General features: G+C 46.9%; 1 protein-coding gene across 1 annotated transcript; it reads left to right on the top strand.

Annotated features, from left to right (window-relative positions):
* The first annotated feature begins 1,573 nt into the window (after window positions 1–1,573).
* Window positions 1,574–13,018, top strand: LOC135885868 (5-hydroxytryptamine receptor 5A-like). The gene is made up of 2 exons (XM_065413776.1): window positions 1,574–2,344; window positions 12,686–13,018. The coding sequence occupies exons 1-2, from the start codon at window positions 1,574–1,576 to the stop codon at window positions 13,016–13,018; spliced, it is 1,104 nt and encodes a 367-aa protein (XP_065269848.1).
* Window positions 13,019–13,268: the final 250 nt, after the last annotated feature.

Here is a 13,268-nt window from a genome sequence, read left to right as displayed (position 1 = left end):
GCCCTACTGGAGAGGGATCCTTTCCCTGAGCCCCCTATCTGGTTGCACCCTGGTGGAGTAGGGTGTTCTAACTGTTTAGATGGGGGTGGGGTTCTCTGGTTGTTACAGAGATGGGAGGCTGAGTGGGGGGTGGGGTAGGATTCTTTGGTTAGTATAGGGGGTGTGTGGGTGGGATGGTTGTGGGGAGGGGTGGAGTGTTCTGGTTGTAACAGAGGAGGGAGTGGGTAGGTTGGTTGGGGAGAGGGTGCTCTGGTTGTAACAGGAGGGGTTGTGGGGGTAGAGTGCTCTGGCTGTTACCAAGGAAGGGGGTGGGTTGGTGGGGAGTAGGGTGCTCTGGCTGTTACAGAGGGGATGAGTTGGTTGGGGTGGGCGGTGCTCTGGCTGTTATGGGGGGGATGAGTTGGTTGAGAGAGGAGGGGACAGGTGGGATGGTTGGAGGAGGGGTGAGTGCCCTGACTGTTACAGAGGAGGGGATATGAGGATAGGGTGCTCTGGCTGTTAGAGGAGAGGGGTTGGTTGGTTGGTTGTGGTAGGGTGCTCTGGCTGCAACAAAGGGGTGGGGGTGCTCTGGTTGCTACAGGAGAGGGGTGGGTTGGTTGGTTGTGGTAGGGTGCTCCGGCTGCTACAGAAGGGTGGGGGTGCTCTGGCTGTTATAGGAGGGGGTGGCTGGGTTGGTTGTGGTAGGGTGCTCTGGCTGTTAGAGGAGAGGGGTGGGTTGGTTGGTTGGTTGGTTGGGGTAGGGAGCTCTGGCTGTTAGAGGAGAGGGGTGGGTTGGTTGGTTGGTTGGTTGGGGTAGGGAGCTCTGGCTGTTAGAGGAGAGGGGTGGGTTGGTTGGTTGGTTGGTTGGGGTAGGGAGCTCTGGCTGTTAGAGGAGAGGGGTGGGTTGGTTGGGGTAGGGAGCTCTGATTGTTACAGACAGGCGTGGGGAGGGGGGGGGGGTCATTCCTGAGAGCCCTGGGTTTGGCGCTCGTTGTGTCTCGCGGGTACCTGCCTGCGGGGAGAGGGGGCAGGACAAGGGGTGACAAAGGCTTTTCTCCAGTCCCGCCGCCGGCCGGTTGCCGCCCGCAGAAGCGCCGCCGGCTCCGCCCAGCGCCCGAAGCCCCCCAGCAGGCGGACCCCAGCGAGCTTCTCTTTCCCTTCGCCCTTTCCCGCAGCGGGAGCCTGTGCCACGGACCGGGGGCGAGCGGGGAGCCGGTGCCGCCTGGCCGGTGTAACACAGCACACCGGCACAGCGCCCCCCTCCCTGCCAGGGAGGCAGACGGGAGCACATGGCAACGGCAGGGAGCAGCCGCTGAAGTGAGGCAGCCCTAGCGTGGCTCTTGCCTAGACTCACTTTGCTTCCCAGCGCCCGGACTGCACGCGGCGGCCAGCCCGGGCTCCGCGCTCGGCCGCGGGGCATTTAGCGGGGAGCCAGGGGCAGGCTCCGGAGATCCCGGGAGCGCGTCTCTCCGGCGGAGCCGGCGGTTTGCACCCCGCGCCGGGAAGAACAGACCCGCGCTGGCTTCCCCCTGGACACGCAAACGGAGCGCGCAACCCGCCTAGCCCAGCGCTGCTCCCCGCCCGCTGCTGGGGGATGGCCCAGAGCCCAGCTCCATGGGCATCCAGACTCCCCGGCCAGCCAGCCATGGACATCAACGCGTCGTCCGCCCCGGCGGGGGGCAACGCCACCTCGGAGCTGGGGGGCGGCGCCTGGAGGAGCCGGGAGCCCTTCTCCATCTTCAGCATCCTCATCCTCACCCTGCTGGTCCTCCTGACCATCGCCACCTTCCTCTGGAACCTGCTGGTGCTGGTGACCATCCTGCGGGTCAAGACCTTCCACCGGGTGCCCCACAACTTGGTGGCCTCCACCGCCGTGTCCGACGTGCTGGTGGCGGCGCTGGTCATGCCCCTGAGCCTGGTGAAGGAGCTGTCGGCCGGGCGGCGCTGGCGGCTGGGCCGGGCGCTGTGCCACGTGTGGATCTCCTTCGACGTGCTGTGCTGCACGGCCAGCATCTGGAACGTGACGGCCATCGCCCTGGACCGCTACTGGTCCATCACCCGCCACCTGGAGTACACCCTGCGCGCCCGCCGCCGCATCTCCAACGTCATGATCGGCCTCACCTGGGCGCTCTCCGCCGTCATCTCCCTGGCGCCCCTCTCCGGCTGGGGCGAGACCTACAGCCCGGCGCAGCAGCGCTGCCAGGTCAGCCAGGAGCCCTCCTACACCGTCTTCTCCACCTGCGGCGCCTTCTACCTGCCGCTCTGCGTCGTGCTCTTCGTCTACTGGAAGATCTACAAGGCGGCCCGGTTCCGGATCGGCGGGCGCCGGAGGAACGCGGTCCTGCCGCTGCCGGAGAGGGGCCAGGTAAAGAGCCGCGGCGGGCGGGCACTGCGCCGCTGGGCTGCACGGGGAGGGGTGCGAGGAAGGGGGGGTAGGCACAGTTGGGCTGCACGGGCAGCAGGCAGGCACAGCTGGGCTGTATGGGGAGGGGTGCGAGGAAGGGGGGCAGGCACAGCTGGGTTGCATGGGGAGCGGGGGTAGGCACAGCTGGGCTGCACGGGGACGGGCGGGGGGAAGGGGACAGGCGGGCACAGCTGGGCTGCTGGGGAGGGGCGGAAGGAAGGGGGGCAGGGAGGCACAGCTGAGCTGCACGATGAAGAGGGGCAGGTGGGCACAGTTGGGCTGCACGAGGAGGGGGGCAGGGAAGCATAACTGGACTGACAGTCTGCAATGACTATCTAAACTAAAGTCATCTATCTATCTAAACAAACTCCTCTTCCATTCCCCTTGTGCTTCTGATCTGAAATGCAACACCCTTTAACTGAATTCTGCCTTCATGCCCAAGTATAGAGGAATAATCTAGTCACGCACATGTGTTTCTCTTAGACTTAGAGTGTATATAAATATAAACAGATCCTAAAGTGAAGATGGTAACCTTTTAAACAGTGGCTAATAATCGACCAGCAATGGACCATTTACCACTATTAAGGGATAAAAGTTATTCCCATTTTTCTCATTTGCTTTTGTTTCAGTGTTCTTAAATGTGTGTGTATATGTGTGTGTGTATATGAAATGAAAGTAATATATATGTAGATTAGATAATAATTGCAATATCATGCATGGCCCATTTAAAAAGTCCTAAATATGAATCCAGTGTTCCTGGGTTTCTCTTTCAAGAAAATTGTTCAGATAAAGATAGAAATAGAGCTGTACAGTATGTGCTGTTAGGGTATGTGTTTAATCTGTACACACTCTGTTGTATGTCTCTCACCGTCCACATACATAATTTGTTCACTCCTTTCATTTTATTTTATTTTAAAAAAGTATATACTTAAAATTATGGAATCAAGCAGAACACAAAAGAGAAAAATGGGAATATAATACTTATTCCACAATACTAGTAAATGATCCATTTATCATGTAATTACTGCCAGCTGTTTAAAAAGTTCATATTCTCTCCTTTAAGTTATCCCAAACGTTGATCCTGGTCCTGAAAACACCTACTTGGTTAGTATTGATTTCAATACTACTCATGTAAGTAAGAACTATTCTCCTGAGGAAGAGTTTGCAGGATTAGGAGCCTTGAGGTCCATTAAAACATGGGCCTCTAAGAGCCCAGTTCTGTCCCCTTACTCACAGTAATACCATACTGCACCAATAAGCCCAAATAATTTCAGTGGGGCTGCCTGTGCAGTGAGGTACTGCTCAACATGACAGAGACAAAGGGAAGTGGACTGAGTTCTAAATTAATTCATCTATGTTCATATCTACTTTCCTCTCTTTCTACAATCACTCAGTTTCCTGATACACACACGTACGTCCTCCTCCCTACTCTGTTCTGAAACTACAGAATAATTCCTGATGGTTTGTTTTCCCCCTTCCTGACCAAGTATTTTCACAATATATATATATATATATTTTTAAAAGTTGATCTAACCAAATGCGGACTGACTGAATGTTACAAAATAAGTATGGTGAGGTGCTCAGCACTGTCTCCTCCACTGGGCCTGGCCCTGTCAAACCTCACTCATATACAAGCAGTAGAGCCAGTGGAAAGACTTAAACAAAACTTTTTTCCATTTGTCAAAACCAAAATCTTTGGATGGAAATTTCTTTTGAAGATTTCTTGGGTCCCAGTGGGGAGAGAGCAGCCTACCCGGAACAGCCAGTAAGCTGGTGGTTAGGGCACTCCTCTGGGATGTGAGAGACCATCCTGGATCCACCCTATCCCAGGTGAGTACTCTAATCACAGGGCTACTGGCTATTCTGGGGTGGGTGGGTTGATAGTTCTCTTGTGAAAATTTTTGAAAGGTCTCGTTTTCATTCGGCATCAAAACAAAAACAAATTTCAAAACCTTGAATGTTTGGTGGAATGGAATTGTTTTCTGGCCTGTCCTAGAAATAGTTGCATTGACTTCAACTTCAGATTGAAGTCAGTGGTACATATCATGTTACAATGGACACGTGTGAAGGTTTGCATTCACTCTAGTGAGTAGTGACAGCATCAGCAGCTTGTAAGAGGCACTTGGCACCTCACAGGACTGGGACCTTATGTCTTAAAATAAAGAGATGCATATGGTTTAAATTGGCTTATAGACGAAACAATCATTCCAGAGCTATCGCCCGCACTAAGTCAGAAAATGTGTTAGAAAAGATGAGTGCCTCAAGCCTTTGGAAATGCATTCCTCCCCTCCCACCCTTTTGCACCAGATTTCCTGCCAAGTTTACTTCTCTAATTACAAATATGACAAATACGTTGCTTGGGATTTATCTACAACCTTCCCAAAGACAAAAACCAAACTGAATACGTACAATGCATTTGCTCTCCCACAGACACTCATGCAGTAGAAAACTTTATGGGCTATTGTTTTGGAAAACTAATTTAATTGAGACAATACTGCTAAGATTCTGCAACTCTCTCATCTTTTTCAGTAATTTAAACAAAATTAATTCCTGGGTTTTTGTTTGTTTGTTTTTAAATATACGTTGAATCCGTGATAGTATGGTAGATAGTGAGGACTTTACACTGTGGCTGAAAAAAATTAAGCTTCATTTGCAGGTTTAAAAAGCACCATCCTAATCCCCAGGGAAATCTTTACCACCTGGTGGAAGAGCTAAACGCCTGAGGCAATGCTCTGAGCACTTATTGCTCTAGAGACTTGGTAGGCAAAGAAGACTGCTCAGGAAAAAGGAAGAAAAATCATGGGGGTTTGGGGTTTTTTTTTTTTTTTTTTTTGCATAGTTTATTCCTGATGTAAGAGATCGTGATGCACTCATAAAAAGCTTGGTCCTGGTCACACTGAAGTCAATGGGAGTTTTTCCATTGGCTTCAGTAGGAGCAGGATCAAGTCCAAAATACCACTGGAAAAATACCAGATTGTGGAGAGTTTAGGGAAAAACAAAGGGGATGTAGATCTGAGCCTTCTTCCCAAAACATCACTGTCATTCCACAGGAAGAGCTGAAATGCCTAGATTTTTTTTTTTTAAGTTTGCATAAAATTGGGATATAGCAGAGAATTTGTCAAAGTGGAACACAAGAAAATAGGGATCAGCATTTCTGGAATAAGGGGCGTGTCTCTTTCCCCCCCTTTAGTCAGGTGATCCAGCTATTCCTTCTTGCTCTTTCCATGTCCAGGTCCAATTGATGGTAGTTTTGTGGTTGAAGCATGTCTTGACTCTGTCTCCCTTTTCTTGCGTCCACTAACGCTCCTGTTTTCTGTCTTTTCTCCATTTCTCTTTTCACTTCTATCCCTCATTTCATGTTCTTCTTCCCCTTCCCAGTCTCCTCTTACCCCCACCCTGCGACATCCAGCCTCACTCATTAACTCCTTCTGTACACCCCTGGCCGCTCTGTCCCCCAGCATTTCTAACATTCAGTGCTGTAATGCAGCAGTTCTAATGACTAACACTAGAAATGCTATCAGCAATAGACGTCAAAGGCGGGTAGTGCTTCTCAAACTGAAGATGAGTAGTGATAGTGATGCCTGTGGAGAGAGCGTGCCATGTTGTGCCAGGAGGATTACATATTGTGACACTGGATTAGAACTGCCTGCCACGGGTGCAACCCACACCTTGAATCCCTGGTAGCCTAGTTGGCATTTTTCTAGCAACTGAGATTAAGGAGGAACAGATTTGAAGCCACAGGAGTTAAATGCCATCAAAATTGCCTGAAGAAACTGATGCTCCAGATGGAAGAATTATTATAATTATACCTTCCTTCTGTATAGTGCCTTTCAGCCACCAGAACCAGACCCCAAGGTGCTTTACAAACTGTCAGTGTGCATATAATTATATATAGGATAAGGATAATTGTCTCCAGGCTGAGACTTGGCATATCTAGGGCCAATTCCTATGCTTAGTTACAATGGTGTAAATCCAGAATAACTCATCTGATCTGAGTGTAGTTAATCCAGTGTAATTGTGAGCAGAATTTTGACTAAAATCTGAACCAAGGAGTTTTAAAAAACACTATTAAATGGTTTTGTGGGTTTTTAAGAGGAAGGAAAATGAAATGTCTGAGACCCTTCTGTTATGTAATGAAGAATATGCAAAAATTCAGGGTTTTCTTTTTCTTTTTTTAAACACACAGATACTTATTTCTTATTTCCCACTGAAACCAATGGGAGTTTTGCCTGTGCAAGGACTGCAGAATCAGTCCCTGAAATTATGCTGGTCCTTTTAGATATAATTTCTTTTATAACAACCAAAGACTTGATTCTCTAACCCTTACTCATATGACTGGTCCTTTATTTACATGATTAGTCTTATGGTTCTTGTCACACAGAGCCACACTCTGACGCTCGCTTTTTCACAGTGAGCAATACCTTATCTTTGGGAAGAGGCCTGTTGAAATAAATGAGATTACTCTCAGAGCCAGATACTATTAAGAGTGCCATTGAAATCAGTGGGACTTCTTGTAAAGTAACGTATTGCTCAGGGTGAGCAAGAATGGCAGAATCTGGCCCATAAGGATTAGTTACTTGCATGAGAAAATGTTGCAGGATCAGGCCCCAAGTTAAGCATGAAGAGCTAGACACAAGGGCCCAGATCTTCAAAGGCATTTAGGAGTCTAACTTTATTGATTTTAATGGGAGTTGGGTGACTATCTTTCAGGATCTCGGCCAGCTTCTGTTAATACTATTTTTTATAATGTACATATAAAGCTTACATCTTTGTACACTGATCCAAAGCTCAAAAGGTTAATGAGTGTCTTTCCATTGACATCAATGGGCTTTGGATCAGGCCTTGCATTCTTGCATTCAGAGCTCTCGACTTTACTGAGTTATGCAGCATATTCCGCTTTGTAGCTGGTTCAGCCTCCCTGTATGACATAATCCGGCAGGGCGGTGCGGGTCTTCCTCTTGGAGCTGCTCTGGGTCCTCTCCCCTCTCTTCTCCTCCCCACTCTGAGCTTGAATAATCCTTTTGCAAGTAGTTCCATTGACTGCAATCATTTTGGGCTCCACTAATTCTACTTTTTGCCAGTGTCCCCAGCAATTTAAACCTGGGGGAGGATTCCTTTAGTGTAAGGTAGCTCTGAAGCTGCTCTGGGAACTGGGATGGCACAGAATCCGCTCCAGAATTGGAGATGGGGTTGCAAACGGGATGTAGGGTTTTATCTACTTTCCATTGACATCACTTCAATGGGAGTTGGATCAGACCCTTAAGAAGGAATATAACAATTGTTAGGGCTGAAAGGAACTAAAACATTGTTTTGGCCTGCACCCCCACCCAGGCATTGCAGAAACTGTGGGAGATATAACATCTCCCTGATCTGTTTGCAGAGGCGATGCTCCATGTCTGGATCTTCTCCCTTCAGCCATCTGTGACACCCAGGATCTCCTTACACTGCAATAATCACCTTGTGGCAATTTACTTTGGCTTTAAAACCTCTGTGCTCATGAGGTAGCATAGAGGAGCCTCAACACAGCCAAGGCTCAGGGCCAACATTTTGTTGTATCAAGCGTAAGAATGGAGCTGCCTAGGAAAATGCCCCAGGCCAGCTAGAAATCAGCTGGAAGGTATCAAGTATGTAAGGTGATAAGAGTTAGAATGATGGAAATCATTCTGGGAAGTTATCTTCCACTTTTCATGCAACTCCGTTAGGCCCCAGTTGAGAAAAGCACTTGCTTAACTTCCATGTTCAAGCACTTTGCTGAATCAGGGCCTTAATTTTCTTTTTGAGAGAATGTTAAATATTCATAGAAGGCCTATAAGTGCAAATTGCATGTGAGAGATCTCTGATTCTTAAAGAACCTTTTGGTGATTTGATGATATTATGGAGCAATATATTCCTCTCTGCTCACCTCAGGCTCATTTGAAGATGAATCTGTTGAAAAGCTGTTGAGCTAAACTGGGGCAAATCACATTTAAATACCTCCAGTCTGCTGGAGTTCATGCAACAGTACAGAACATTCCTCAGAAACGTGGACCTTTCAGACACATCGCAGCCACTGAATAAGACACAATGTCATTGTTTGCAGAAGCAATAGGCTGCAATTTGTACTTTTGTTATTTAATATTCATATTGGAAGAACAGTGCTCAGAGACCCCAAAGCAGCATTGGCGCCCAAAAAAATTCATTGGTGAACCATGAACAGTAGCCATGGGAAGTATAAATTATTTAAATCCAAAGAAATATTAGAATAATTAAGCCTAAATCAATGGGATCTGGATCAGGCTCCAGATGCATACTGCATTAGCAGCAAAGCATCTGAAGTATTTAAACAGTGGGTGAAAGCATCCTTTCTCCCTCCACAGAATCTTGGGGAAGCAGGGAAATAATCAATTTTGGATGTGTTTCACCAGCTGTGTGCTTCCCAGAGAAAGAGATGATTCATGCGAAGTGTGAAGAGTGCATTTATTCCCATATAGACAAACATTTAAAACCTTGATTTGTGGAATGAAATTGATTACGGCAAACTATTTTAAAAAGTGCCCCAGCCTGTGGCTGTGTCTCGAACTGGATGGATGTTCTAGCAGGTAATCAAAAATGATGGAAACTACTAACTGTGCTTAAAACTGAGCAAACCAACCTGGAAAAAAAACACTGATCTACTAGCCTTAATGTGACTTGTGACACAGACCAAAACAGCCAGGGAATTCAGTGTGAACACTTGGTTCTTCCTTAGTACTCGGGCCTCTTTTATTTATGCTGACAAATATTTCTGCTGCTCTCAATGCTTTATCTCTGCTGCATTACTCCAGCAGGTTATACTGCCCTCCTCCCCAGTCGTACGACAGTGAACTGGCTTCTGCCTCTGGCATACACACAAGGGCCTGATTCTTTTTTGCCCTACATCTTGTGTAATGAAGTATGCCTGTGCAAAGTGGGTGTAAAAGGCCACCTGTCATGCAGTGGCTGGCCCCTTTAAGAGAAAGGGGGGAGGGATAGCTCAGTGGTTTGAGCATTGGCCTGCTAAACCCAGGGTTGTGAGTTCAATCCTTGAGGGGGCCATTTGGGGATTTAGTTGGGGATTGATCCTGCTTTGAGCAGGGGATTGGACTAGATGATCTCCTGAGGTCCCTTCCAACCCTAATGATTCTATGATCCTTCTATGAAATTGGGCATAGCCCCAGCTGATGTGGTGAGTCCAGGGATCAAGTGATAGCTTGAAGATTGCCTGAGGCTAGACCCACAAAGGTGACTGTAGGCATTACAGTGTCTTATGCTGAGGCAAAGCAAAATCCATAGCCCTGAGTTAGGTGCCTAAGAAAGGGATTCCCAGAAACCAGCAAGCTGAGAGGGGCAAACCTTGGGCTGCCCCTCAAAGGTAGTAAGGACCCCAATTCTACTCAGGATTCATCACTGTGACCCCTCTCCTGGATTTAGGCACCTAAACTAGGTCGATCATGTCTCAGGGAGGGCGAGGGTCCATCCTACCCAATTCTATCCAACAGCAGTTAGGCCAATCTCCTGAAACATGGGAGACCTGTTTGCAAATCCCTATTCCGACTGATCTGGAGTGGGGCCTTGAACCCAGATCTCCCATAGCCTAGGTGAGTGCCCTCACTGTCAGGGTATTGGGTATTCTGTGGTTGGTGTGTCTCCATCTCTGCTGTGGCAGTGTGTATAAATAACTTTTTCATTGGGCTAGAGCGAGAGAACGTGAGCAACTCGCTGTAGCCCAGTTATTAGGACACCCCTGGGATGTGGTAGCATGAGGTTCAAATCCCTGCTCGAAGCAATGTAAATGACCACACAAGGTGGTGGAGTATCAGTGCCAGAGTTTCTGCATGCCTCATCCTATCCACAGTTTCTACACTCCACATACAAAGCTTCCAGAAACCTTAACTGTAGTCTGGGAAAGAAAATGCCATGAACTGATGGACAGCTGATCTCTGGCTCTACCTCACAAGGAAAGTTTAAGTATAGTAAACAAGCAATAGATTCCCTCATCCATCTCTTCCTAACAAGCATGCGGAAGTAGTAATTGTCCAATGTCTGTCACTAATTTGCATTCGCATAATGTGTTTTGAGCCCTTTTTTGCAGACCATGATTAAAGATATGCAGAGCTAGCCCTCCTGCAGGCAAATTATGTGACCCCTGCTACAGGAGTGCCATCCTATTTACATTTTTGGAACAAATGTGATGCATTTCATTTTCCTCTACTCCTTCCCCAGCAGCCCTAATCACCTGGCTCTTACATTCTGCAGTCATGTCTCACGTCTCTGGGTGAAGATAGGGATATCCATCTTGATGAGTGATAGTTTAGCATTTGCCAACATTTCAGTCTCTTGGCTGCTACTGTCCTCATATTAAACAGAGGGTCAATCGCTATTATAAAGTTTACACACACAGGAGGAATATGTATGTAGAACACATAGCTAATTTCTGAACGAGGGGCCATCTCCTGAGAGAGGTGACAAGTCCTCACAACTCCTATTAAATTTTCACTTCTATGGGAGTTTTTTAGGGGCTCAGGCCCTAAACTGTGTGTGTTTTATTGTGCTGTCCTCAATCGTATTGCCTAGCAGAGCCGAAAACGTACTGACGCTTTAATTGTGACAGAAAAGTCACAGAGGTGTATTTTCTATGGGTAAAAGCTGGACCCATGCTGCATGATAGTAAGGCACGCATTAATTCTCACTGTCACACAAACCAATCTGCATTCCCTCTGCAAGTGAAACCATTCCTCACCCTTCCAAACAGCTCTTGGTGTTTCTTTTGTCTCTCTTTTTCACCTGCTCTAGAACCGCTGAAGTTTCTACACACCTTGTGGAACTGCTGAGGGGTAGAGGGCATGGATTGAAGGGGTCTTGAATTGGTGTCTCCCACTAAACAAAATTGATATAGTTTGTGAGGTTGGGAGTAGAGCTGGTTGGAAAATAGTTCTTTTCCCCCTGGGTGAAGTCAACTTTGAAAACCGAAATGCTTTAATTCAAAATTGTGGTGCTTCATGGGAGTTGTAGTTGGGGTGCATTATGCTCCCATTCTCCTCTATGGGCTGGGCTCTCTGGCCAGACTACTTGTCCCATGACGCACCATTTCCTCCCCTCTTGGTGTGGGGAGAGGGTGCATGATAGGAGTCCCTGGACGTGATGCACAATGGGAAATGTAGTCCCACCTGAGAGCCCATAGAGGAGAATTGAAGCATAAGACACTTTAACAACAATTCAGATGAGGCACCACAATGACATCTTGAATAAAAATATTTCAGTTTTGTGTTGAAAATCAAACCCCCTCCAGTTTTTAGGCATTTGGGTTTTTGATAAAATATTGAAATTTTCCACAGAAAGCAGACATTTTTCTTGTAAAAATCAAAACCCCAAATTTCCAACAAAAAAGAAGTTTGATGGAAAATTTTTCCACTGGCTGTAATGGGGAGTATTGTCTTCTCCCCTTTCCCACCTGTGCCCAACCGACCATTGGGTGGTCTGGCAAGAATGCAGTCTAAGGGGCTCATGGTCTCTGAAAGTCCCTCCCCTTGCTTGACGGATAACCAAGAGAAGATGGCTCCCTCCCAGATCTGAGGGACACAATAATCATTGGCAGTATTATCTTCCACTCTGCCTCTGAGTAGCTGGGCTGATTTGAGTGGCCCTAGTTGTAGAAGCCATAGGTCCCCCTCACCAGTGGGTTACAATAACACTTGTGCAACTACCTCAAAAGCATTGATTGGCCCATCAGATATACACAGCAGCTTCATGGCATGAAATCCAGCAGGGATCCATTCCACAGATACTCCAAAGACAGGCTTTTCTCTTTGTTACACTGAGAGAGTCCCGTTTTGTGACCGTACATCCAAGTGTCTACTGTATCTTTGTAACCCATGGTTACAGCACTCTCCCTCATATCAATACACTGATGAAAAGAAACAGAAAAAAAACAAACAGCTTCCAGAATTCTTGGTCCATTGTTATTTATTTATTTATTTATTATTAAACTACTTCAATCTTCTTTTCTTATAACAAACCAAACAAATTCTAGGTGCCAACCTATCCACAGAACAAGTGCCAAAGTACTATGCATCAAAAGAGAGGAAAGACCAGTATACCCGTGCTCCTCCGTAGCACTTACCTTTCCAACATGATTAGAAGCCCAGTAATTTTAGCACTTCATGGCATTTTCTTTTAGCATGCAAGGACTGGTGCCTGGGACATTTGTTGTAAGTGCACAGATGTTATGCTGTCATTTAAGAAATAATAATAATTTGACTCAAACAAACTGTTTTGGTAAGAATCCATGTTTGCTTTTGTTTTTAGGTGAAAGAAGCTTCCCATGAACCACAGATGGTGTTTACAGCTCGCCACGCGACTATCACTTTCCAGACAGATGGAGAAACATGGAGGGAACAGAAAGAGAAAAAAGCAGCTCTGATGGTTGGCATTTTAATTGGAGTTTTTGTACTTTGCTGGATACCTTTCTTTATCACAGAATTAATAAGCCCCCTCTGTTCCTGCAACATTCCACCGGTCTGGAAAAGCATCTTTCTCTGGCTTGGCTACTCCAATTCTTTCTTTAATCCTCTTATTTATACAGCATTTAACAAAAATTACAACAATGCCTTCAAAACCCTTTTTGTAAGGCAGAGATAAAAGAGGGATGGTTACATTACCATGTACTACACTGACTTAGTAGAGGAAATATGTGCCTGTGAAATGTCTGATTGTAAAGAGCAGCCCCTATCTTAAGAGATTTTGCAGCAGTGGAGAACTACACTGAACACCTGTTTGTTGGGTCATAAACCTACTTACCTTGTACAGTCTCCCATTGAAATGCATGTACACTGAGCTGTACTGAAGAAAGACGATGCTAGAAGACTGAAGGGGTGAATGTTTCCCTTCT

The sequence above is a fragment of the Emys orbicularis genome, chromosome 11 (assembly GCF_028017835.1).
Source record: "Emys orbicularis isolate rEmyOrb1 chromosome 11, rEmyOrb1.hap1, whole genome shotgun sequence".
NCBI lineage: Eukaryota > Metazoa > Chordata > Testudines > Emydidae > Emys > Emys orbicularis.
Note: the sequence above shows the minus strand (reverse complement) of the source record. Positions and strands in the feature narration are given on the sequence as shown.